Genomic DNA, 26,481 nt, shown 5'->3' with positions numbered 1-26,481 from the left:
ATAAGAATCAGATTTGCTGGATAATAAGCTTTTACAGCAGCTGTAGATGTTACGGTTAGTTTCAATCAGTCTTCTTAGCTTCCCATTTTCATGGGATGAAGCTCGTGTTAATTTGTCTGACACACAGAAAGGCTTGGGGGTGGCTCTTTCGTTTCCATGCTGGGCTGGTTGGTGTACGTGCGCGCCAATGGTCTTCCTTTTGATGCTTCGCACAGAAACGTGCTCCTTCTGGTCAGAAACCCAACAGCCATTTGGCCTGATTCTGACTCAAAATAAGGCTGATTCCCTTTCAAGTTGCAACTACAACATCTGAAAAAAAAAAAAAAGGCAGTCCAGGAATCCGCTGGTAGTGGGCTGAGGTCTGAGTCAGTGCCGAGCAATTCGTTGTGCAGGGCAGACACGAGAGCAGTTTGTGTTTCCAAATACAGATCATTAATTCAAAGGCTTAGCACGTGTGTGGCGAGGCTGGTGGTTATCCTACGCTGTTTGGTGTGCTGCCGGCACTCCCGATCCTTGAAAGTCTTGCCCGCTCCAGCCAGCGATGTGCTTTGTGCTGGTTTGGGATTAACACGCTTCAGCCACTGAGGACAGCAGCAATCAGAGCAGCGTCCTGTGGCAAACGTGATCAGGGAAAAGAAGAAATGGAGAATATAAATTTTTGTAAATTTTTAATGCTCTGCTTATATTTCTGAAGGAAACACGCCAGTTAAAAAGCTTATCTACTTAATATGAATTTTACAAACTCTTTTAGAAGGAAGTGAAACTTTTTGATAGAACCTTTCATTTCGATAGAAATTTTCCCCCGATATTTCCTGTAAATTTCCCAAGTGTTTAGATGATGGCATGGGATGGAGAGAAGCTTGTGGGTTCTCCAGCTGGGGTCCCCAGCCCTCACGCACGACAAGCGATCCTGGTGGTGGTGCCCACTGCCTTGGGCTGGGGTTAGGGTCTTTTCTACCCCCAGGAAGACAAATCAGACAGGAGTGTGCAGGGGAGGATCGCAGCTAGTAGAGGCCACAGAGAGAGGTGAAAATCAGCCTCCCAGACCAGGGAAACATCATTGAGTGGTTGCCTGATGCTTATGAAGAGCCACCACAGCTGGCAGCCATCAGGAACGGCTCCTTCGAGGCACAGGCAGGGCGGACAGCCTGCCCTTCTGCTCCCTCCGTGGTTTCTATTTCGAAGCAGGACCTGCTGGTTGCTGGGGCTTTAAACGTCAGCAGCCTGGGCCCAAAGCCTGGTTCTGGACGTGGGAGGGGTTTACTGGAGTTTTCTGTGCTCCCCCTTCTGCCACGGATTTTGGGGTCAGTGCTGCCAAGGTGTCTGTGTTAGCTGGGGTTGGGTCTGTGGGTGTGAAGTGATGGTTGCTGTTTCTTGCCACCAGACAGCTGCCGTGCTGTTGGCTATTTTTTTCTTTTTTTTCTTTTTTTCTTTTTCTTTTTTCCCAGGGAAGCTGTCTCATGGGTATTTAGTCTCTCTCGTAATCCTGCTGAAAAGATTGATTCAGTTCTTAGAAATGGGTGTTTGGGATAAGAAGTCTGAAAAAAAAAATTGCTCTTTCCCCTACTTTCTAGGACTAGAGTTTATAGTAAATAAAAAGGTTGCGTTAAAAAATGCCTACAATTTCTGCCAGTGATTTCTCCTCTAGCAGAACCTGCCCTGGCACCAGCGTTGTCCAGCAGAGATATCAGCTTGGAAGTGTTAATAATTCTCAGTTATTCATCTCGCTGCCTTTTGCTGTAGCTTTGTGTTATCTGCTCGCAAGCAGGCACGCCGAAGCTGCTGGATTTGCGGCCAGTCACAGCTCCGTGGTGCACGTCTCAGGCTGCCTCCGATGTGATTTATGGACAGCGATACCAGCAGATACCGATGATATCAGGCAGCTCGGAAACGTGCAGCATCGTGTGACAATGCGTGCCTTGTTGAACCTGTTCATAGAAGTACTGAGCTCCTCGGTACTTAAAGAAATGGATTGCTCATTATTTATGTTAGCATAATGTTCAGGAAGGACACTTTCACTCTGTTCTTTGCATTCTTTTATACCCAAGGGAATAAGCTCTTTTTATAATCTATTCCAGGCTTCCTTAGAACAAAAGGTATCAGGCATTCATCACAAATCTGGCCTTTGTCTCGGGGAACAGATGTCAGAGCTTGTTAGTGGAGGTGGTGGTACAGAAAGCAGTACCTAGCCAAGTTGTCATCCAAGTGAGGAACGGCGTGCAGTGGTCCTGAGCACCAGTGAGCTAGCAGGATGTGTGCCCAGACCTCCAGACTGGAGCACGTGAGCAGGGAGGGTCTGGACGGCCAGGCACCCTGCCTGTGCGAAAGGCGAGGTAGGCACAGAACTGATTTAACAAGATTTGTTGCGCTCACTGCAGCACTCGAATTTCTGTTTGTGCTTTGGTGGGGATGTGAACCCCGATGCTTGATGTGGGGCAGGCCTTGACCACTGAGGTCAGGCCGGGATGAGTCCTGCTCTGTGCTCACGCAGTGATGGGTCTGGGAGAGTCTATGCCTTACGATGCAGTCTGCGTCGTGGTGGTGAAGGGGATGTCTCCAGTGCTTTGGCCAGGCTCTGTGCTGGTGTTGCTGTGTCAGTCCTGTGCTTGGTTGCTCCTTTTGATGCCAATTTTGGTCATCGCACTTCCATGATCCATCCGATTTTTCGTTTTGTACGAGACTCCTTTCTGTAAGCCTACTAAATCTCAAAGTTTCTGTACGACCCATGAAGAAACAAAAAAGGCTGCGCATCAATGCGTTTATCTTTGTGCAGTTATCTCCTAAAACCTTGTCTGTGCTATTTTCTGCTTTCCCCAGCTGATCCCTGCTCCCGGCCCTGGCTCGTCCAGCACCTCTGCTTTGTTCTCAGCTCTTTGCTGCGCAGCCGGGACAGCTTCGGCAGGATTGTCAGGATGTGCTTGCCAGCTGGCTCCCTTCATCTCTCGGTTTCCCATACTTTTAATGACCATTTCCGACTCATTTTGGCCCAACTCACAGTGGCTTCTGTGAGCTTTCAGCTGGACTGCGGGAGAGTGGGAAAAATGAAGCAGAAAGCTGGCGCTTGGGCAAATGTCACGGAGCTGATTGCAGCCTTCCCTCACTGGGGCACTGAGGCTATTTTCCACACACATCTGTGAACGGTTTAGAGGCACGGGCTGCAGTGCAGCAGTAAATTAGCACTGTTTTTGCAGGTTTTGCTGAAGATGCCCCTCTGCTCTTTCCTGGTCCTCCAAGCACTTCCTGGACACCAGCTTTCTGCCAGCTGGTCCTTCGGAGCTGTAAGACCCCAGGGCTCCTGGGATGGACGCTAACCTGTAACACTTCTGAAATCTGTAGGGCCCTCTTTTCCTCATGCCACTGCTAGGACGGCCTGCCTGGGCTGCTGGCAATGGTCACAGCCTGCAGAGGCTGCAGCATCCAGCCCTCCTTGTGAGAAATGCGGTGCTCAAGGCTGGGCACCCACCACCTGCCTCATTTACCCAAAAGTCTCAAATGTGGGTGTTTAGACCCAGAGGCACCACATCATCCCCTTGCTCTTCCATTTATTTCAATGAAAGTGGCTTTGTTTAGGATGCTGCTGTATTTCCTTGTCTCAGGACAAAATCTGTCTGGGGTATTATGGTTTTTCAAATGTGGCTGATTCGTGGGCTGACCTGGCAGTGACAGCTCAGCCATGTGGGCACGGGCAGTTCCCATGATTTTTTCCTATGATTATACTGAAATTCGATATCATCCATGGGGCAACTCTCCGTGGAAGGTGGTGAGCTGTAGGGTTTCCTATATAAATTAGCTAGGTGATTAAAACATTAAAGATCTGAGAATTAATGAATAATTAGGGTTTTTGACTAGGGGGCTTTGCTACAGGTTGAGCAGACTGTTTTTAACATCAAGCCTATTAAGGAAGACAGGACTGGAACAAAGACCTTCAGCCGCTGAGCATTTACTGGCACCATGGGACTATTTGATCCCCCCCTCGCTCCTGTTTCCTCCTTGATGAGCTCCGAAACAAACCAATGAACATATCGAGCATCCCTCCTCTCAGCTTGGAGTACGAACCTGCCCGATGACAGCACAAATCCATCTTAGCTCGTTAGAGACTGATGGTGCCTTTCTCAGCGACATCCCAGGTGGATGTTCGAGATTATCTGCTGGTTTGAAGCGTGTGCTGTCCCCGGGCTGCTGGGGTTTATAAGGGAGCAATTACCTTGTGAGGGTGGAGGGAAGGGGAAAAGAGGAGTGAAGTCATTGGCATGGGTGCAGAAGTTAAAATTAGAAGTCTCTGAATGTGATAGGCCTTGGTTTAAATTTGTTTCGTGTTGCTTCTGCTCAAATGACATCAATAGAGCTGACGTAACGTGAATTTTCTGGTCGTGGAAAGGTAGGAACAGGTGTCCTATAGAATAGATACTCTGCTCGTCAGGTCCTGGCTTGCTGCTGCCTCTGTTGCCATCCAACATCTCAGCATGGTTTTTCCTGATCCCCAGCACCTCCTGCTGCTTGAGTCTGGCCCCTTCCGCACAGCAATGCTGAGCCTGCGCTTCCCTGGCCCACGCTTGGCAGCAGTGCTAAGTCAGTCAGTAAGTCAAGGACAGGGTTTTCAGTCGTGGAGCTGCACTGTGAGCACAGCCACGTCCTCCCAGTTTGCAGGACATCCTGCGTAATACCTGCCACACAGTAAAACCGTGTGCCTCCTTTTGAAAAACGCTGATTTTCCTGGCGCCTTTATGGCAGCTGGCCACTTCCCTGAGAGCTCGGCAGCGCGTTATAAGGCACTGAGAAAAAATGGCTTCTGGGCAGGTGGAGATCAGTCTTGGGTTGCTGCATGCTGTGGGTGCTCTGTGCCTCTCGGAGCATCGCTGCATGGGACCTGGTGCTGCTGTGCCGTGGTGCTGCATCCCCGGGGGATGCCTGTGTCCGATAACCTCCTTCCAGCTCTCCCATGCTCCGCAGGAGAGGTCCTCCGCTGCTCTTAATGGCAGCTCTGGGACATGGCATTTTAATCATTTTCTCAAGTCTTTCTGCTGCTGTAGCTCTTGGGGAAGGTTTGGCAAAGCGTCAGGTCGTAGTAAAGGTTGGGTCCGCGTGGGCACACTTTCGTTGGTTCGGTTAAAATAGTGGTGGCTCCACGTGTGTTCACTGCCAGGTGGCTGGGTGCTTGCGCGTCCCACCGTGGGCTGGCTGCTCAGCACCCCCTGCCTTGATACAGCAGCCTGGGGACAAACCTGGCAAAACTAGTGGAAATCACCCATCATCACTTTAAATTGGGCAGTGAAGAGGGAGTTAGTGAGAGGGTTTTGCCTAACTGCATGGTTGGCTTGTGTCTTAAATCAAGAACTTTTTGTTGAAATGTTGAAGGAAGAGCTACACCAATTAGTGAAGGAAGCTTTGCCATGCTCTCTGTGGGTAGTGTGTGTCTTGCAGCTCTTCACTCAAGGAGTTCATGTCTTTGTGGATTGTGGATACCGTGACAATATTTCTTCCTTTACTGTGTCCCGAAACGCCAGAGCTCTTTCATTTTCTGAAGCAATTTCATTTTTAGTTTTTAAGAATCATTTGGGTTTGGGATCTGTGTATCTTCCCAGAGTTACAGCAGCATACCGGAGGAAATGCACCCTGCTCTCTGGATGGTCTCCACGAATAAGGTGCTCTGAACAAAAATTAATTTCACACAGATAAAGTATATAACCAGACCCTACTTCAGATATTAAGAAACACCACGCATTGGTACCTGAGGAATTCCTGAATGTATTGTAGTGAAAAGCTCTGGCAGGTAATTTCTAGCGTAACTGAGGGGGTTATTTTCTTTTCACTGTCTCGTTCTTAAAATGGTGTATTCTTTCCTATAAGTACAGGGTGCTGTTCTCTAAGGGCCAGAGCCAGGCCTGCTTGCTGTGTGTAAGCAGCCTCTTAAACAAGCCGATACTGTGGATTTTCCTACAGTCTGATTAAAGCTCAGCAGCTCTGCAAATTATTGGTTTCCAGCAGATACAATTTACAATAAAATGACAGGTATAAAATCTGAAGCAGCCTGAATATGTCTATTCATGCTTTGGAAACAGGAATTTGCATTTAATCCAATGTTTCCCCTCTTTTTCTCTTCTCTTTCTTGACGTTAGGATTCTGGCAACCGCTGGGACTGACTTTGACCTGCGGACCCTGCGAGCTGTCCGAGTGCTGCGGCCCCTGAAGCTGGTGTCAGGAATCCCAAGTGAGTGCCGTGATAATGTCACCTTCACAGCCAAAGGGTTCTGGAGCTTCTGGGGTGTAACGTGCTTTTCTGAGCAATATGTTCTTCCTCTGCTCCTTCGTGGTCTGTGGCTCCTTGTTCTTGCTAGCTCCTGGTTTTGTTCCCCCAGGCTGTGGATAGCGCCTGATTTCAGCAATGCACTCCCAGGCTTTGCAGGTGGGTGGCAGGTAGTTGTCCTGGGACTCCTGTGACACTGGGGTTGGATCGTTTCAATTCGGATACGAAGCCATGAGACCAAAACTTTGCAGCTTTCAGGCCCCTAGCCCCGAGCTTGGATCTTCCAACCACTTTTCTAGCTGAGCGTCTCACACTCTGGGGGGTTTGTCCCTTCTGTAACACCAGGGGAAAAACTAAGGCATGGAATGGATAGGACTTACTCTTGCCTTTTCCTTGGCAACTTGATTGATTTTAGATGCCAATGTGAAGGGTCTGATGGGGGGCTGCATCATGCCTCGCTTATGCCCTGAGACTGCCCAAGCCCTGGCACCATTGCTTATTGCCTTTTTGCCTGTTGTTGCTCACCAGCTGCTCTGCCCGCTAGCGGGTATGGCTGTCAGGAGCATATTTCATTTCTGAGCATGGAACAGGGAGGTTTTGCCTGCAGCAAACCCCTTAGCTCCGTGGAACGCTCTGCGTTAACCCCTGGGCAGCCCCTCTCCTCCCAGACTGCAGGCTGGGACATCAGCTCTGCTACCGTGGGGCTGAAATGCCAGTGCCATAGAGATCCACCAAGGGGTTATGTCAGGTGCTAACAGCATCCAAAACATCCTGAAATCAGCATCCTTTCACGGGCAGGGCTTCAGTCTGAATCCCCACATAGCACAGGTCCTTGGCTAGGCTTGGGAAAAGTGTTATTTAATTATAGGGTCTCTAATAAGGAGATGCTGCTGGCTCTTTTTCTTGTTTGCCTTGCCCATGTCTAAGGATGTCAGGGAAGTAAGGTTTGTGGAAGTACTGGTATTTTTTTAATGGGGTAGCTCAGAATGGTCCTTGTGTGCCTGAAATATTTTCTATTTTCTCTATATACGGCAATTGTTTCAGTAAAAGATATTGCTTCTGCTGATGAGTGTTATGGGGCGGGGGGGGGGGAAGGCCTCAAGCTGGGGAATTTTGACACAAACTATTTCCAGCCAACACAAGTATCTGCTCACTGATTTGGGTAAGAAGGGCTCAAGTAATCGTATAAATGTTTTCATAAACACTGGGCCCCAGTGTCCCTGCATGGGTTTGTGGTCCCTCAGGGTGTTCCTGTCCTGGGGGATGCTCTCCTGTCTGGTGTCATGCCCTGGTCCAGCACAGCATTTTCCCATACAGCATCATTTGCTCTCATGTTCTAGTGATGCTGCAAAAGCTGTGTGCGCTGTGTTTTTCCCACCCTGTAGTAAATGTACGGCCTTGAGGTTCATTCGTACACGAGCATCCTATAGTCTTTTCTTCTACACTCCAGGTATTTTTTTCCTCTCCAACAGATCTGAATGCTTTATTTTCTGTGTGTCCCACGTTGACCTCGATAGAGCTGCACAGAACAAGGTGGCAAGGCTCCGATGACCCTTCCTTCTCAGCACCTCCGAGCGGGCTGCCAAGGTGGCTCTCAGCTGCCAGTTATCGCTGAATTTATTTTGTTATGTGCGTCTGTGTGACGCTATCTGACACCTCCATCTCGCCAGCCTCTCTAGCCTTATCTCTTCTGGTTTTAATTGAAAACGAGTTTCAGAGCCAGTGAAAAAGCCATAGATGGAGAGCCCTGGAAGACGGTGCTTGGGTCTCTTTTTGTTCCTTTTCCTTCTGCATTGCTCTGCTGGGAGCAGGCCTGAGGCCACCCCCACGGTCACAGGATCAGCCTTAAGGGCCTGGTTCAGCTCCCAGCTGAGTCCTGGGACTCCACTGGCTGCAGGAAAAGTCCTTCTTGTGTCTCCGAAGCTTTGGAGGGCTTTGAGTCTGTGATCTGAAGAAAGGGGGTCAGGAAAAGATAACTCCTGACTGTGTGTCTGACATCTGCAGAGTGTGATGTGTGTAGTGTTGTTTTTACAGCACCCTGGGGAACGCAGCACTGCCTGACGTTGCCAGTCCTAATCTTGCCCTTAGACACCCCCTTATTTCCTGCTCCGACCCTTGTTTTCCGTCCCTCGCTGACTACCTGTTTCTCCCCGCCCCGCAGGTTTGCAGGTTGTCCTCAAGTCCATCATGAAGGCGATGGTGCCCCTGCTTCAGATCGGGCTGCTCCTCTTCTTCGCCATCGTGATGTTTGCCATCATCGGGCTGGAGTTCTACATGGGGAAGTTTCACAAAACCTGCTTCTCCAACGAGACAGGTGAGACTGGGGCTTTGCTGCCATCCCAGCGGATTGTCGTGACGCTTCCAGGCCCCATCACCTCATCGGGATGCTTTCCATCTCCATAAGATCCTTTTCTCCATCCTGCTCTTACATTGCTTTTCCTTCTCAACGTTTGCTGTATTCCCTGTGTCTTTACCTGACTTTTGCTCACCCTACAAGCACTGGGACAGGTCCTTCCATCACTTTTACACCCAGCCTTGATGCTGGTGGGTTGCTGTCAGTCCACACAAGAGTGAGATGAAGGTGCTTAGGACCTCCTGGTGTGGGAGACTTGTTTTTCATTACAGACGTGCAGAAAAAATTCCCGTGGTTCCAGCTTGTTGAAGGGTGGGTTTTAGTCTAGTTTGTTGGTCTCTGGTCATGTTTTCAGTGGGTTTCACTTTCTGAACAGTTTTCTGACTGGGAAATTTCCTTGGAAGGTTTCTAGGGTATGAGAACATCAGTGAGATCGGAAAGGGTGGAAAGATTGGGAGCAAGCAAAGGAAAAAAAAAAAAGAAAAGGTAAATAAATGGAAGGCAAGGGGCCCCATGATGGAGAAGGGATGAAAATGTCCTTCAAACAGAGCAGGGCAGGGAGCGGTCATGAGGGTGAATAGGAAGAGGGTCTGGTGAGGGGGCACCGTGTAGCCTTGGCAGCACAGCAGGTGCTCAGGCTCGTCGAATTTGTTTCAATTTAAAAGCACACAGACAAACAAAAGCCATTTTTTCCCCATGTAATTTTTTAATATTTCTGTTAGAGTAGTGCTAATATGTGCTGATTATCTGGACTATCCACAGATGGAAATATTGTTCCTGTCTCCAAAAGATTGCAATTTAAGGTATAATTGACTGTCTTTAAAGCACAGTCTTGTATTTTCAGTGATTATCACTAATAGGTCTTCATATTGATTTATTTATATGCATTCAAATGGTAATAAAAGAACATCCCAGCCAAATCTCTGGGCATCCTTCGCAAGGCTTTATAACAAACAACAACATGGAAACAGTTTAATGTATTCAGTTTACACAGAGCTTTGCAAAAGCAGGGAGAAATTGTTTTCTTGTCTATGTTCATTAGCGAAACAGAACACAACTTGTAAAGGACAGTCGGGTGTTTAGAGGTTGCTTGTGAGCAAAACACGGTGCTTCCTGGAAGAAATGAATTTTCAGGCTGGATTTGTAGGAGAGGGAAATCTTTTTGTTGTGCGCGTGTTTGGTGCCAAGCAGAAGAGGTCTCAGCTCACTGCGACGTCTAAGGCTACCGCAGCGATCCCAGAGGAATAACACCGGTGACAGCACTGGTGTGTAGGACGTAGCAGCGTTCTCGCTGAGGTGGTGAAGGAGAAAGCACTTCTGAAGAGGTTTGCGTTTTCAAGGGGCGTTTTCAGATCTGTTGAATTGCAGCCCCAGAACGAGGTGGGTGAGTTCTCGCATCCCTGGTTTGCAGGTGGTGGCTGCAGGCTGGGAGTGCTGGGCTCTGCGCCTCGTTCTCTGCTGCGGTGACTGTCGCCAGCGGGCAAAAGAACGATTTATTTATTTATTTGCCCCTCCAGAAGCTGGTTAACTCGATATGGAAAGATAAACCCCAGTGCTGTTCGTGTTCTCTGCAAACAGCTCTCTGACCTCGGTGAAGGCTGAGGTCTCCGTGCCGAGCTGGGGGCTGAGGACAGATTTGCCACGTGTACAAATTGTGTGTAAGTGGCTGCTGCTTGCTGGGGGGCCCAGCTAGGAGTTGGGAGCACAGCCAAAAGATGCTGCCGCGCACCTTGCATCGCGGCATCGCGGCACCTGGAGGCTCGGCAGCAGCGCGGGCCGGCGGTGCAGAAGGCGCCTGCGCTTACGGGCACTGCCCCTGCTTTTCTCGAGGGGCAATGCGCCTGTTGTTGGGCGAATTACGGGGATCGATTCGACCCGCTGCGCAGGAAACGGCGCGGTGGTGTTTCTGGAAAGGCAGGGCGGCGAGGCTTCCTGGCGCTGCGGTCCCCTGTGAGCAGAGCAGCGGAGCATCCCGCGGTGCCGTCAGCCCAGCCCTTCAGTCCTAAGTGCTCGTCGGCTCCGAAGAGGTGCATTAACAAGCCCAGGCCCGATACCACGGGCTCCAAAGGCTGACTTCAGCATGGAAATGTGAACCTCATTAAAGAGATGCCTCTGTCAAGGGGTAGCAGATAAGCGGATGAGGACTTGCTCACGCTGGTTTCTGTTCTAAATCCCCAAAGTGAGCGAACTCTGGAGATTTTCCCTGGAATCGGGAGCCAGATGAGTGGTACCAGCCGTGACTTCAGCTCACTGTGCAGGGAACCGAGTGGAGGTGTCAGCAGTAAATGTTGCTACAGCCCAGGAGCCCTGGGTAGGTCAGTAACAGTCTGCACCAGAGGGATGCTGGGGACCAAAATACGGCAAATGGGTCGTTCAGGGCTGCTGCCACTCAGATGGACAGACTGTTCTGAGCTAGTGAAAACACCTCTTAATTTTGATGAAAAATGGGTAAAAAAAAAAAAGTATTGGCTGTGCTTCTTCCAGTGCCTGACTTGCTTTCCTCTCCCTGCATCCTCCATGCAGCCTACTCTGCTGACACAGGGTTTTTAAGCGACTGCCCTCTGCAGCTCCTCACCCAGCCCAAGCACCCTGAAGCTGCTGTGGGAAAGAAGGACATCCCGTTTATTCCCCCCTTTTTTCCTTGACACTCCCCTTTCCTCCTGTCTCTTCCCCAGCCGTGGGAGCAGGGACCAGTTCTGGTCCATCAGCATCTCTCTCTCAAAAAGAACAAGGACGTGCATTGCGTTTTCAGAGCATTATCTGGTAACAAAAGGCCAAACGGAGAGAAAACTGGATTCTTTGTTAAGGCACGCTCACAAACGGTCTGCAAGAGCCAGATTTGGTGTTTTCTTTGTGCAGCCCTGTCTCACCAAGCCCTTACGAAAGCCTGTGGTGACCCATATGGGAGCTGGGGAGAGATGCCCTGCATTAAGGTGTTGAGTCAACAGGAAAAGGTCGCACGCGCGCACACGTGTCCTGCAGCCAGTGACGGTCTTGTTTTCCTCCTGCAGGCTTTGCTCTATGGAATGATTACTCCTAATTATTGTTAGCGCTGATTTTGTTTCCCCCCTGGTGAATTTGATTTTGTGGAGTTTGCTGCTCCATTACCATAACATGTCACTTTTAAAACCATTTAATATTTCCAGAATTGCATCCCTGTGTAAATAGGAACATTGCTTAGTGTATTTATTTACTTTAGAAAAATAAAGTGCTGGGTTTTCAAACTGCTCTCTGTTGGTGCTCACGATGTCTCTGGAGGGCTGCAATGCTTCCCAGCTGGCCCTGGAAGACATGGGCCACTCTTTTGGCCATCCCTGGGGGTCCTTAACCATGACAGACTTTTTCTCCCTTGCTTCCCTGGGTCTGAACCAAAACTCAGTGCAGTGACCCCATCCCTGCTGCAGACAAGCTGGTAGCTGGATGCTTTCCCTGCCAGCGTTGCCCTTTGGGCAGAAACACAAAGCTTACAGAGGGGCTGGAGCTGTTGGTCCAGCTCAGGGGCTGCTGTGGCGGTGCTGCCTTGTAACGCAGCCGGAGGCTCCCCATGCAGCTGTGGTCCAGCGTCTGGACAGCTCTGGGGCTCTCTGCTCTTGTGTAAGGCACTGGTGCAGAACCTGCCTTTTGTTTTAATGTTGTAGTGCCAATGTTTAGCACTTAGCTATGCTGTATGAAGGTGTATGGATGTCTCAGTGTCTCTTTGTGTGCACCGTTCCCATGCCTTTGTTTTTATTTTACCGTGCTGTGGTGTTTGTTTGTTTTTATTTATTTTTTTTTGTTGTTGTTTTTCATGGTGTTTTTCATTTGTGGCACTAACAGACGTGATTTAGTGAAGGAACTCGATAGGTCAAGTTGGACAAGCTGATCTTGAACGTCTTTTCCAGCCTAGATTATCATGGTTCTGTGATTCTACATATGACATGGCTGGGGAATTAATTGCCAATCTTGAGCGCTTTGGGGTTAGCTCTGCTCCACCCTGCTGTTAAACTGCCCCCTTACAGCATGGCACTGTATAAATGCTGTTAAACTGCCCCCTTACAGCATGGCACTGTATAAATGCTGTTAAACTGCCCCCTTACAGCATGGCACTGTATAAATGCTGTTAAACTGCCCCCTTACAGCATGGCACTGTATAAATGCTCACGTGAGTGTAACATCTTTTACATGCCCAGGGTGGCACAAGGAAGCCTGAAATACAAACCAGCCTCATGTGATGGCACAAGGAGGACACGGCAGCACCAGCTGCCTGCCTGGCTTTGGTCGGTGACTCCTTCTCCCCTCTGCTCTGCTCTGCAGGCGACGAGGTGGGAGATTTTCCTTGCGGAGAGGAGCCCCCTGCCAGGCAGTGCGAGATTGGGACCACCTGCAGGGAGTACTGGCAAGGGCCCAACTACGGCATCACCAACTTCGACAACATCCTCTTCGCTGTGCTCACCGTCTTCCAGTGCATCACCATGGAGGGGTGGACCGACATCCTCTACAACGTGAGTCTGCTGATGGGGCTGTGGGACTCTGGGGCTGCTGGTCCCGCTTGCACTAGTTTGAGAATGGTTTGCAGGAAAAAAGAAGTCAGTTTGTGCCTTTTTTTTTTTTTTCATATTGATTAGCACCTGAAGGTTTCCTCTCTCGGTTGGGTCTAGCCTTTGTGATAGGCATTGTAATGTGCAGCAATGAACAGTGAGGGCTGGATTTTTGTGTGGAGATTCAGTACTAATTTTGGCAACATCAGTAGAATTTTATAAAGCCCTATCCATCACCTTCATGCCTGGCACGACCCTGGCTAACGAGAAGATACGCCAGGCTGAATTGTGTCGGTAGGGCCTCTGCTGCCTCCACCTCCGGCCAGCCGGAACCACGACTGTTGCAACCACTCAAGGTCAAAACCTCTTGGTCAGCTTTATTGCTCTCCTTCTTAAAAAAGTGGAATAACCCCAGACGTTTCACAACAACTGAATGACTTTGTATTTCTGGTAGCGTAATGCTGTCGCTTGTGTCTGTAATTTGTACTTATGCTTTTGAGGTGCCCTGTACTGAGGCAAGCTCCTAATCCTTGCCTTCTTTGTGGGCCAGGAGGTGATTTACACAGGCTGGGAATAGATCCCTCCAGCTGGTTTCCAGCAACTGTATCCTATTTTTTTGTGAAGTGTGCCCAGCCTCTCTCTGGGAGTCAGCAGGGGCCTGTGTGCCTGTCGCAGACCTGTTGTCCCCAGCTTCATGCTTTGCTTGGATCTTCCCATATTTCCAATATTTCCACAGCGGGTGTAACAGCTCTGGGGGATGGCCTGTCTGGTTTGTACTCTCATTTTCTGTGGTAGTAAAGGACTTTGTCAAGTCCAGGGGCACGAAGGAGAGAGCACTTTCCAACTCACTTTAGGAATGATGATAATTTAGCAATGATGATGATTTAGCAATGTATGCCTACAGCAGCTGCTGCTGTTGACTGTATGGGGACAGGTGGTGAGACAGCTATGTGTGGATGATCTGAATTACCCCACCCTGTCTTAGACAAAACTGCTAATGTGGAAAAATAACTGGAATAGGCATTAATAGATCATTTCAGTGGCCGGTAGGACGACAAAATATTCAGTCTACTTCATTATAGACTCTGGGCCCATGCTGGGCTCGTTTGCAGACCTTCCTGTGAGGGTTTCTGTAGCAACAGGAGAGTATTATTAATATCAACCACAGTAAATCGCAAGGTACAATTCTGCTGTGTTTGAAGCCAATATATCTGATTTATTACCTTTACCATTTGTTGCTCAGTTCCTCCATTTCTTCCAAGTCTTTGCCCTAGAGTGATCTCAAGAAGGGCTCGTTTCCCCATTGCATGCCCTCCCCTTGCCCTGAAACTTCATCACACAACCGGTTTCTCCTACTCTCATTCAACAATCCCGCTGCCTCCTTCTACTGCCAACTGTTGTAAGAAAAGCCCATTAGCATCCTGGTTGGAATTGATTAATCAATACGTGGTGTATTAGATCATCTTCTCCCAAACTGCCTTTTGTACCATACGCAAAAAAAAAAAAAAACAAACAAAAAACAAAACAGAACTTAGTATTGGGATATTGATTTTGGGGGTTGCTTTGAAAATTATTATAGTATCATTTTAGATGTCCATTAATCTAATTGGAAACAGATGCCTGGATGAGATGCAGTACATATTTGTTGTACAGTGCCAGGTCTTGCCTCGGACCCCGGGTTAGGTTGTAATGGTTGGTGGGCTCACATCTCTGGGTGGAGGATGAGCAGTGTGCAGTGTTACTGGACCGCTTGGCAGGCTGCACGCAGCCGACACCAGCAGCCAGCTCTGCCCTCTTCCTTGGCCCTCCCTTGCAAACTCACCCCGTCCTGTGCTGCTCTGCTTGCTGAAGAGCTGGCTGTGCTTTTGCAGGTTAGCAGCCAAGAAAAGGTGTGGGTGGAGAGAAGATCCACTTTGTACAGTCCTTAACTTTTTCACAGCTTCAGTCATCTGTTTTCTGGCTGCTTGGCTTTTAGCTTGGTTTATTCCGTGCCCACTCTAGGTTTGTCAAATGTAAAAATGAAACAAAAGCCCAAAGCTTGCTGCAGCAATGACTGCAAGCCTGGTATGGCGAGTGTCTGTGGATGCAGAGGTAGCAGCAGTGCAAAGTCCAGTCCTTCCAGCACTGCTCAGCCCTGCATGTGCTTGTCAGTAATGCTGTTGGAATCAGCTGGGTTCCTACTGGACCCATACTGGATTATCATAAGATGTTGCCTCTCGCATTCAGAAAAATTTTGCAGTGATAAAGTGAATTTTCCTGCTAGCCCCAGCATCTGGTCTCCTCAAGGAAACCTCCATTCCCCAGGTGTCAGAGCTGAGCTACGAACCTGCTTTCAATGTGTTGCTTAAGATTTGCAAAAGGCAGTGGGACCACAAGATGCAGTCTGTGTAAACTGTGACTATGCATTAATAAGGAAAAAAGCTGGTGTTTCTTGTGCTGCTAACTAGAAACCTGACCAGATCCTCCTCAGGCTCAGCCTTAACCCAGCTATTGTATGACCACTGCCACAGGCTGGGCATGCTTGGCTAGGGTAGGTTTGTTGCCTTGCTTTGCAAACCCTTTCCCTTCCTGCTGTTAAAGCAGATGGTCCTGCACGGGGTCCATTCTTAGAGCTGAAATCCCTTTGATGCCAGGCAGTCTAGGACTGAGACCCATTATGGGGAAGTTGAGGTTACAGACTGCTTCCTTAATGGGCCATTCATTTCCTTCTGCAAAACAGTGAGAGATTGATGGCTCTGCATCAATGGGGCTTTGCTATTGCTCCTCTTTTCCTGCTATGACCTTTGCTGTGGGGTGCTAAGAGCAGCTCATTTTTTTTCTTTGCAGTCGTGATGGCTGGGGTCAGTCGCAGGGTGAGACATGCTTCACCAGTTCAACAGTAACTTAACCAAGGGACAGAGCTGGCTCCGTCCTGAAAGCAGCTCTGAGACAGAAAAATAAGTCTGCTAGGTCTGTGGTGGCAACAGGCAAGCTGAGGAGTTTGCTGCAAACTGATGCTCACAAAAGAGGAAGCTTGGGCTTGAGTTGGATGGTTTGGCTCAGGTCTTTCCAAAGGCTTCAGTGGGAGGTTCTTTGCGAGGACTTTTTAGTCATTTCCAAAGGATTGAGATGACTTCACAGGTGGTACGGATACAGCCTTCATGCAGATTTAGAGAAAAATACCATCAAAGGCAAGGCTTTGCATTAAGTAATCTACCTTGCGAATATTTGCTCCTTCTCCTGTGATAAATTGAGAAATTAGGAGGTCAGGGAGAATACTAGTTCACAAATCTCAGCCCAATTTTTCCTTGCTGATCTGCTGTTTAGACTTTCATGGAGTTTCATTTTAATTAGGGCCAAAGAAAGCTTTCTAGCAAGCCTTTATCTGGAAGGTGATTTATGCTCGAAGCAAAAAGACTGAATCATCAATCAGGTGAAATGCTTTGAGAATAAGCTGGGGAAAACTCCCTGCTGAATCAGCAGTGCAATAGCATCAGAGCAGTATCTCCAAACAAGCACTTCTGTGAGCTGCAGGTTTGTCAGCTGTGGCCTGTTTCTACTCAAAGAGGTCCAAGGAGCAACAGGTGATTTAGGGAAGCTGCTGTGTCCTGAGGACAGGAGACAAGGAAGCACCGTTTCTCTTGCAAATGAAGTGCATTCTAGGCTTTCAGCGTGATCTGGAAATACATTAAAACAGAATAAATTATTATTATTTTTTTCCCCACAGTGAGAGGACTAAATGTCACAGTCTGGTGTTGTGAACAGGTTTTTTTTTTTGTTTGTTTGTTTTCAGTGTAATCCAGTGCAGACAGATCAGAGATCCCTGAAGTACAGGCAGAGCATCTTCTGGATTGGGAAACTAGGGAAAGTCTACCTAGAGCACCAGTCGCTGTGGGCAGCAATGCTGTTCAAGTACAAGGTGCTCTGGAGTAGCAACCCCTTTTATTTTTATTTTTAGCTGCAACTGGGACTAGTTTAGTCCCACGGCAGTCTAGAGACAGTGTGCCTCTCAGCAACGTGGAGCAGCCCAGCCCCTGCACCGGGCTGATGCAACCATTCTGCATCCCACTTTGGTGGTGCTGATACGGGGCTCGGCGTGCCTCTGCTGCTCAGGATATGTCCTTCCCATGGTAAGAAAAGTTCACCTGCAGCATCACTCTAGGGCTGGGAGTGACGTAAAACAGCAGGGGTTGTGGCGTCTGCTTCACTTGTGCCTTAGAGCACCGTTATTGTGATGAGAAGTAGTAATTGGTGAGCAGATTGTCTCTTGGGACTGCTATGTAAATGTATTAATTAGTGCTCATGAAGTTCTTTAATATGCTAAGTATTACCACGCTGCACTTGTTCTCATGCTGTATGCATAGCTGGCTGATGTTAGTACTGCTGAGGGAGAACACCCCCAGTGATGGCCTCCAAGTTGTTGGCAGACCAAGATGCAGGGACAAGGTAAAGAAAACTGAGGCTAAGTACTGGGGACACATATACAGAGGGGGGATAAAATAATGCAGATATTCAGCAAGAGAAAATACGGCGCCCCTGGCACGTGAGCCATTTAAAAGCAGGGCAGATAAAGCTCTCAAGAAGACTCTGCTTAAAGCAAATCTGTCCTGACCTTCCTCCATGTATAGTTCTCTAATTAAATAACGGTATTTTGGATCATCTTGATTGTGCTTAGCTTTTGAGAATGATGGTGATTCTTCTCTTGCAAACTGCTAATATACGCTGTGTTAGGAGGTATAAAACTTTTTAAAGAGATGATAGTGTGATTCCTGGTTTTCTCTCTATAGCAATGATTCCCAGCTTTTCCCGTGCAAGACCTTCTCATCTGTCATAAGACACTCTCCTGCCTTTGATCCTGATTATTGTGGGGACTTCACAATGTTTTACAAAGTGAGAAAACGCAGAGAAGTCTTGTGCCTGCCTACAAACTCCCCCATGTAAAATGCTGCTTTACTGCCGTATGTAACAGCATCGATTACTCTACTGAGCCTGTAACTGGATGCGAGAGAGAGATTGGTAACCTTAGATGAGATAGCTACACTAGATGTAATACCATAGCCGTGGTTAGCTGGGGCTCAATGCTTTTTGTTATATATTCAGGGGTTTTAGGAAGGTTTTTGAGCTCTGCTCTGTGGTCATTACACAGCCAGCCCTGCTCACGCTACCCATACGTACCCCTCTGTGGGTGCAGTCATGCCTTCGCAGTGGGGGTGTGGGTTGAGTTTCCAAGGAGCTGAGGAGCGTGGTTTGGAGCTTTGTGGTCCCAGTTCTCCTACAGAAAATCATGGGTCAGACCTCAAGCTGGTAGAAGTCTTGATGTTGACTTTGAAAGAGCTGGGTTTTCACCTTTTATCTTTCCTCTGCAGGAGCTCAAAGATACATGGTGGAATTTGCTTTGCAAAACAGGGACTCCTTGCAGGAAAGGAAAAATGTCAAAGAGTACACTCACTCTCTTTTGATCTTAATGGCAAGAGATTTTCCTGTTTCTTCTATTTCCTACTGTCAAATATTAGTGTCCAGTGGGTATTTCAAGACTGTGGACTGGGCCTAACCTAATATGCTTGTAAGTAGGAATGAGCAGTTCAAATAAAATGTAAGTTTACCCTAAATTGGATCCTAACTAGAACTATACCCTCACTGAATTTAGAATAGCTTATGATTCACTTGGTATTTTTCATTCTCTTTTCTGTCTTTCAATTTCCTGAGTCGTATAAGGATACAGAAAGGGAAGGTCAGGATGTAATTATTGTTCCATCTCCAGCCCAACCATAGGTGGTGGATGTGCTGGAAATGTAGGGGCAGAAGGGAATCTGTTTTACCCAAATATCATAAAGCGGCATCCCTTCACCTTGGAGACTTGGTGTTAAGGTTCCTCCTGGCTTGTTGCCTGCTTGTGAAATTCTTCCTTGCCTGGAGAGCCCCTGTGCTTTCAGGCACCTCTTAAACCTGTCAGTTAAGGCTTAAAAGTGGCTTTTTGCTGGCCATTCGCTCACGATTGTGGTTTCCTCTGAGGTTATGCACTTGCCTTTGCTAATGCATGACTGTCATGCCTACTTTGGTGTAGCAGCAAGTGCAACAGCAAACTCCGTGGGACTCAGTGGAGGTGGCTTTGAAACCGCTTCTCTCTCCTAAATCGCCTAACGTACTGCTGGCTGTTAGCAGTGACCTGCAGCCAGTCTACAAAGCACAAATCCCTAACAGCTAGATACTGAGCTGGATGAGGGTAAATGAGGCTTTGTTTACGGTGCTGGTTGCATGTCCTGGGGCTGGCAGCCTGCGTTGGCTGAGGGGGTTTGTGATGGTTCAGCCTCCTGTGCTCATGCTTTGTGTGTGTGCATCAGCTCTCCTTGTTCTGAATTAACGCATCAAGGGATAAAACTGTTTAGCCAGCAAAAGCATAGCCAGCCAGGATAAGGGGAAAAATATTGGCTAACATACTTTCTTTACGTTTTCAGCAGGAAGAATAAGGATAAAGGAAAGTTTTGTTTTGCCATTCTGAATCATACAGCACCTTTCTGATAAGGTTTCTTTTCTGTTCCGCAGTCAGTGTTGTGCCTGAGGGGCAAGATCTGCTCCACCTAAATCTGGGGTGCCAGGACCTGGGGCTGGAAAAGCACAGTGCCCCCAAAGCCAAAGAGTGTGGCTTTAGCGCCTGTACCACAGTGCAGCATTCAAAAAGGATGCTCTGCCTTCACTTTGGCTTTCTGAAATGTGTTGCATGAGCTGAAATGCTGTGTGAACACAGCGTTTGCCTAAAAGCTGGAATGTGAGTGTAGGGAGTATGTAAGTATATAGTGTAAAACTCCCCATAGCACTGTCTAGGGGACAGATCATCCCTGGGACTTGGTGTTCAGCGATGCTAAACTTTTACCATCAGTGTGAAGTTGCTCTGGGAAATGTGCTGAGAGCCGAGGGAGATGCCCAGGTCCAAGCAGTGGTGGCAGAGCTGGCAGTGCACGTGTAACACGTGCTGGAGTCGGGCACTCAGTGGACGTGGGAGCTGAGCTGCTGTGCCAGGCTTAGGTGCTGCGTGGATGTGCTCGTGCTCTTTTCCTCCCTGCAGTGTCATAGAGAAGGGAAAATCCCCTAATGTTGTTAGTGTTAAATTGTATTTACTATTCAGTTAGGATGACTGTAATCTGCTAATAAGAATCAGCCATTTTCTATGTGCACACAAGGGTGATGGATAACTCCCAGCCTCTCACTGCTGCTGTGGGGGTAGTGTTGATTTCTGGGGTTTTGGTATGACCGATCGCTTGCAGGAAAATTTGGCAGCAGTGGCAGGATGAAAAGCCAAGAGTCTGGCAGCAGCTCCGAGTGCAGGATTTTTGAGGTAGTAAAATAGCTGGGAGAGAAGAAGGGAGAAGCCTTCCTTGTTCCCTACTGTCCAACAGGGGCTGTGGATCAGTTCTTGTTCAGAACTGGTACTGGAAGTCTGCTGGAGGTGGGGACCTACCTAGGAATGACCAAGCCCACGTAAGAAAGGCACAGAACAGAGCAGCTAAGCCTTTAATTCAAGCACAGAACCACACTGGAAGTTCTGGCTGCAGCTTTGCCATGTGTGAAACTCATCCTGATGGAGAGAGCCTGCAGGTGGTCAGGGCATTGTCCATGCCCCATTTATACCTCTTCTGGGGTCTTGGATGGGTCGGTGCATAGACCTTCTTCCCGCTGGTTATAGAGGTGTGGATTTCAGCCATGCTTCCTGCTCAATTTAAGCCTGTTCCATCCTCATTGTGTTTTTGCAATATATGTTTGGTTTGAGTAGTGGGGAGGATTGTTACTGTGTAGGAAAATGAATCTTTTAGGTCAATGTTCATTCATTTAGATTGTTATTATCATTTGATTGCGACAGTCACATAGTCCTCAGCATCTTTCCCAGATTTCAAAAATTCTTTTATAAACAGAACCACCTACTGTTTATGTCCTGCTGCTAAGCAGAAACCTAAAGGCAATGTGAAAATAACTAAACTTCTTCATGTCTTAAAACCCTCCGTGGAACTCCATGTCCAAACCATCCTGAGCATCTTGCTCTTGAGCAGAAGGTGGATTGGATTTCTCCCTTGCATTTCCCCCGAGAAAGATTCAACACCAGGCGTTGGGGTAGCGTGTTTGTTACTAATGAGACCTAGTTGGATGTGTAAAATATATAGCAGTATAATAAATTGGTGCATTCATCAGCAGGCTTGTAGCTCAGCTGAAAATCTCGTGGAGATCACAGAATGAGCAGCACAACCTTTACCTGCTCAGTTGAATTTCTCTGCTGGCTTCTGAAACAAACCTCTGTGGTAAATGGAGGAATCTGCACACCTGTTGGGTCCTCGGGGGATGATGACCTGTCTGTACAACAGACTTCTCCTGCTCTTAGTTCTGCCTTGGCCGATATCCATTTATTCTTGCTTCCCTCCCCCTCCTACTGGATTTTGGAGGGCTGTAGGGCCTGTTTGCCAAAGGGCTGGAGTCCCAGATCTTTAAGAGATGCAGTATTACTGTATGGTGTGCGTTGAGCGCTTCCTCATCCAGAAAGTTTTGTTTAAATCCAAAGTTGTTACAATAGAAAATGGGGAGATTGTCTAAGGCTAAAATGGCTTTGAAATGTCTAGATGCCAAGACAGGTTTGATGCATTTCTCTGACCGTGCCCGGGTCTCCATCTGTCTGGAAAAACAGACTGTCTGACCCCGTGCCACATGGAAGTTCTCTCTAAGGCTAAAAGGGTTGGACGTTTCAGCCCTGATTCAGCAGATTACCCTGCTCAGAAAACCACTTGAACAAACGTGTAAAGTTGAGACAGGGTTTAAGTTCCTCACTGAATTTTCTGCATTTTCTTTAACGTCTCAGTGAAGATATGTTCCAAACGACTGTGGGGCAGCCACCCCCAGGCTTTAATGGGAGACGTTTAACATACAGAGCAGGAGAGTGACATACATCATACAAACTTAAAGAGCCCTTTCAACGGAGCAATTGCTCTCTGAAAAGAAATTAAAATCTCTCCAAACAACAGCTTAATCATCTGTGCTTGCCAAGAAGTGAAAACTCCAGCTGAAGAAATTCACTTGCAGCTTGACAACATTACAGCAGCGAGGGTACAAGCAGCTCTCTTACATGCTCAACAATTGGTTTCCTACAAAGGGAAATAAAGGCAGCTGGGTGCTTTCAGAAGCATGCCAGCCTGTTTATGCCATGACTGCTGCATCTGTGGTTGAAGTGGAAGAGAATAACAGAACACTTCTTTAAAAGAAAAAAAAAAAAAAAAAAAAGCGAGGACTTTTTTGCTCTTGTAAACCCTACGGCAACCCAAAATATCTGCAGCTAGGTGCTACTGCTGGATGTGCATGGGCTTCAGGAGAATGTCTTTGTTCTTTGACCTGCAGACAACATACTCTGGGGCACAGGAGATGAACAGAAGCAGCTCCAAGCCAGGCTGCAGTAATGGGTCCAGCGCTGGTGTCCTGGGGTCATGGTGTTGTCTCCAGGCAGCTTGGCAGTAGGATGAGCAGGGTTCTCAGTGTGCAGTTGCAAGAGAGGCTGGAGGTACTGGGCATAGAAAACTGCACAGATGGTGGTTTTGGGGCTGTTTCCTGCGTTGTGTCAGTGGTAGAGAGGCAGGGAACAGCCTGTTGGGGCAGAGATGCTCTGGGCAACCTGTTGGCGTGTTTCGCGAGGGTGCTGCAACAAGGTGCAAGGTGAAGGTGCTCTTTGGCAGAAAGTGCCATCGTTCTCCTTTGCCTGCCTTCAATTGAGAGATGCCAGCCTCCCTCCTCCTTTCCCCTCCAGCAGGTAACATTCCCAGGGCTACAGGGACTTTCAAGTGGGATTTTCATCCAGATGCTCTTTCCAACAATATTCTTGTGCCAAAGTCCAGCAAACACTCTGCAGCTCTCTTACGGGAGGAAATTGCCCAGCAAGTGTGGAAAGCAACATGCTCATGAAATAAGAGCAACTCTACATCTGCCTTACCTGCTGTCCAAAATGAAAAGTCCTGGTGAAGTGAGAGCGTCTGCGTGGGTTTGCAGGAGCTCGGTATAGCCCATTGAACTGGCTGTTATGCTGCCATTTATCTAGATTAAAACGGTTGTCGTTTAGGTGGATTAAAAACATATGCTTATTTGTTTCTCAACAGAGAAGCAGGTACATTTGGAGCAATTATGCCATGCAGGGCTTGTGGTGCCATAGCCAGGCGTTGAGCTCGCTGGCCAGAGGTCGGTCAGCTCCTCGCAGGACCAGGGAGTAATTATCAGGACAACCTAAAGTGTGGCGAGACCTTCTGGCAGAGACCAGGCTTGCACAGCTGCTCTGTACAGCATGGGAGGAAGCCAAGACCAAAAAAAATGAAAGGATATTTCCAGCTTTCTTGACAAGATGCTTCCCAGCAGGACAGGTGTAAGCGTTTGAACTCATCTGGCTTTTAATAAGTCATCTGCTGATCAACATGACCGAAAAGCTGGGTATGTGTTTGTTTTAGGGTTAGTTTGTTTGTGAACGTGGTCTGTGGCAAAATCTTTGGCTGGTTGGCCCATGAGTGCCCCTCCCAGTGAACACTCTTCGAATATGGAGAAGAGCTTTGAGCCAGTTTCATAATCTTCTGCAGATTTAATGAATTTATACCATAGTTTGAAGTTTGTGTGGCCAAACTCTCAGCTCTAGCTCTTTCTGTGGGCTGTAGAGAGATCTTCAAGTATATATTTTGCTTATAATGGACTAGAGAAGAAGCTGTACAGCTAAAGCTATTCTCATTAGAAGACAAAATGAGAAGGTGGCCTGACCCAAACAGATCCATGCTCTGCACAAACCCAATTCTCTGCCGAGGAATGCACATGTACAATAGTCTATTGTTCATATTTCATGCAACAGAATCAAGAATTTAATTCATTTAAACAGTTTTCTGGTATTGAAAATTTCTTGGGAAGGTTTTGCCTGCGATGTTTGGAGGGAAAATCAGTGCTTGAGGTATATAGGCTTTATTCTTTCAGGAAGACTCTAGATCTACATTTAAGATGACAAGCAAGCCTGTGCATTATTCTGAGGACTGCCATTATCTGCAGTGATTTCGGGCATTGATCCACAATTTCCTATGGTCATTGTCGGAAAATGATTGAGTATTGGTTTCTTTAAGTGTTCTGGGAATCAGTCCATGTGACTGTCTCTGTCCTGTTGACTTAGGGGTACAGGCCACAGGGGTTGCTGAGTAGGAGGGAAAGTTTGTTCTCCATCATCTCACCACACCAACAAAATTCATATCGTGGTCTGAATGTATCTTTATCCTTATGTGAATATTGCACATATCCTTGAGCAACTAGACTCTAAATGTGTCATGTCTGTGCGTGCATAATTTTGTGCATTCTGCCCTCCTTGTGACTTTAAGAGTGCTTTTAGGGTCAAATTTGGCTATGTGATGAAAGATAAAAGGTACCTGAAGCCTTGATGGTTGGTTTCTCAGCAGAAGAAAAAGCTTCAAGGGAACCCTGGATTCATTCTAAGAGTAACTTTACTTATGCATGAGTCTTTTCAAGCAGTGAGTGACATACAAAGCACTCTTGCTTTCCAAGAATCCCCAACTCCAAAGCAGTGCCTGTTTTTCAAGGAGAAACCACTCCTGAAACTCTCCACAGCCCAACTCCAGCAGCCTCTGTGCTCTCCTTCTGTGGGCACCTGGTGACACAAGGCCTCCTCCTTCCCAGAAAGCAGGACTTGGCTGTGTGCTCAGAGAAAAGAGACTTGAAGACAATGATGTGAGGCTTCTGCAGTGCTAGTTTTAATAATAGATTGCTCTGAAGTTTTGCTGGAGGAATTGACTGCCCATTAACATTTCTGTTTGAGTCACGTGTAGGTGAAACTATTTGAATTACTTGGTTTTACCAATAATTTGACATTTAAACTTACAGAGAATATTGAGTGCAGGTAGGGAAGGTTTTTTATTTGCTAGACGTTGCTTTTGAGGGCTTTGAGATAAATGGGTGCGGCTTGGTGCAGATGCCCCGTGATGCTGCTGGGTGGACCATGGATCACTGGTGATGCAGCGCCTGGGTCTGCTGTCATATCTGAAGACCCACAGCCAGATGGGAGCTGCAGGATTGGGAGGCTGCAAGCAGCCTGTGAGCTGCATTTGGGTGGCTCTGGTTACAACTTCAGGCATTCTGGACTCTGTTCATTGTTGTGCTGCGAGCTTGCTGGGTGACCACGAAGAAGATGCTCTCACATGTAAAACGCATGTTGCTGACAAGTTCTGTGCTGTGACCGCCCAGGGTGGTTCACGGGGTAGTTGGTTGCATGATTTCTGGGGTAGAGCTTTGTCCTGGGTACTCCACCATAGGTCTGACCTTCCTTAGCATGAACACACATTGCCTGTTTCCAATAGGAGTTGCTTAGACCTAGTTCACATTCATCATTAAAGTCCAAACCTGTTTTAAAAAAAAAAAAAAAAAAAGAGATTAATAAAAATAAGTGGGTAGAGTCCCTTGGCCTGCCTGTAATTTTTGACAGTGAATGAGGCTTTCACAGCACTGGGCAGGCAGGCACACTCATGAATAAAGCAGCCGAGTGAGTCCACACTATCAGAGGATAGAACGAATTTTTTATCAAGAAATCCTGTTAGCATATTTATGTATTGATTTATTGGTGCCATAAGCCTTCAGATCAAGGCATAAACCATCAGCATTTTTGCTTTTTCAGTCTCCCCATCTCTGTGCGTCTTTGGAAAGGGTAGGGGGAGAAACAGAGAGGAATTTAGCTGCTATTTTAATTTGGTTGAATTAACATTATTACTGCGTGCAACAACTGTACTTAGTACATGTTTGTATGTGGTTAGCAATATCCTAGCAAAATTTTAATGCTGCAAGCTTTGAGGATTTTTCCAAGGGTCATCTTCTGTTATTTGAGTTGATTTTGTGCATTTGGATGCTTTCCTCTGAAAGCCCAGTTCCTGGAATTATGTGCTTGAGAGAATCAGAACTCGCTTCCTCTCTATTTGGGACATTTTAGCTCTCATCATTGGAAAGGAAAGCTAGAAAATTTGAATCCTAAAGCATTGAAACCCAAAGTGCTAATTGTCTATCGGTATGCTTCCACCAAAACCTCCAAAGGGATTCTTTAACTTTAGCACCCCAAGCTTGTTACAGGTTTGGTAGGGCTCTTGGGCCAAGAGGACAAGAGCTAATGCCAGGCCTGGTGTCTCAGCATAGCTGGTGCTGCCAAGGCTTTTAAATTCTGCAGTTGAGGCTGATTCTGTGTTGTTTCAAGCCATGAGCAGTTTGACTTTGTCTGCAGGTTGTGAAATATTCTGGATTTTGATTCTAGTAGTGAATAACTGTTCTGCTCCCCTACATATCAGGTGACTGCAGTGCTGGGTGCAAGTGACCCCCTTTTTAAGGGGGCAGAAGGATGATCTCCA

At 47.5% G+C, this 26,481-nt stretch overlaps 1 protein-coding gene across 16 annotated transcripts in view; it reads left to right on the top strand.

Moving 5' to 3' along the window:
- CACNA1B (calcium voltage-gated channel subunit alpha1 B) overlaps positions 1 to 26,481 on the top strand; it is a 281,607-nt gene that overhangs the window by 95,862 nt on the left and 159,264 nt on the right. For all 16 annotated transcript variants that reach the window (XM_066980520.1, XM_066980519.1, XM_066980518.1 and 13 more), the window contains 3 exons: positions 6,117 to 6,208; positions 8,406 to 8,558; positions 12,891 to 13,078. In XM_066980520.1, coding sequence (XP_066836621.1) covers positions 6,117 to 6,208; positions 8,406 to 8,558; positions 12,891 to 13,078 — 433 coding nt within the window. The remainder of the gene's footprint in view (positions 1 to 6,116; positions 6,209 to 8,405; positions 8,559 to 12,890; positions 13,079 to 26,481) is intronic.

This window comes from Anser cygnoides, chromosome 20 (assembly GCF_040182565.1).
Source record: "Anser cygnoides isolate HZ-2024a breed goose chromosome 20, Taihu_goose_T2T_genome, whole genome shotgun sequence".
Lineage (NCBI taxonomy): Eukaryota > Metazoa > Chordata > Aves > Anseriformes > Anatidae > Anser > Anser cygnoides.
This window is presented reverse-complemented; position numbering and strand designations above follow the sequence as displayed.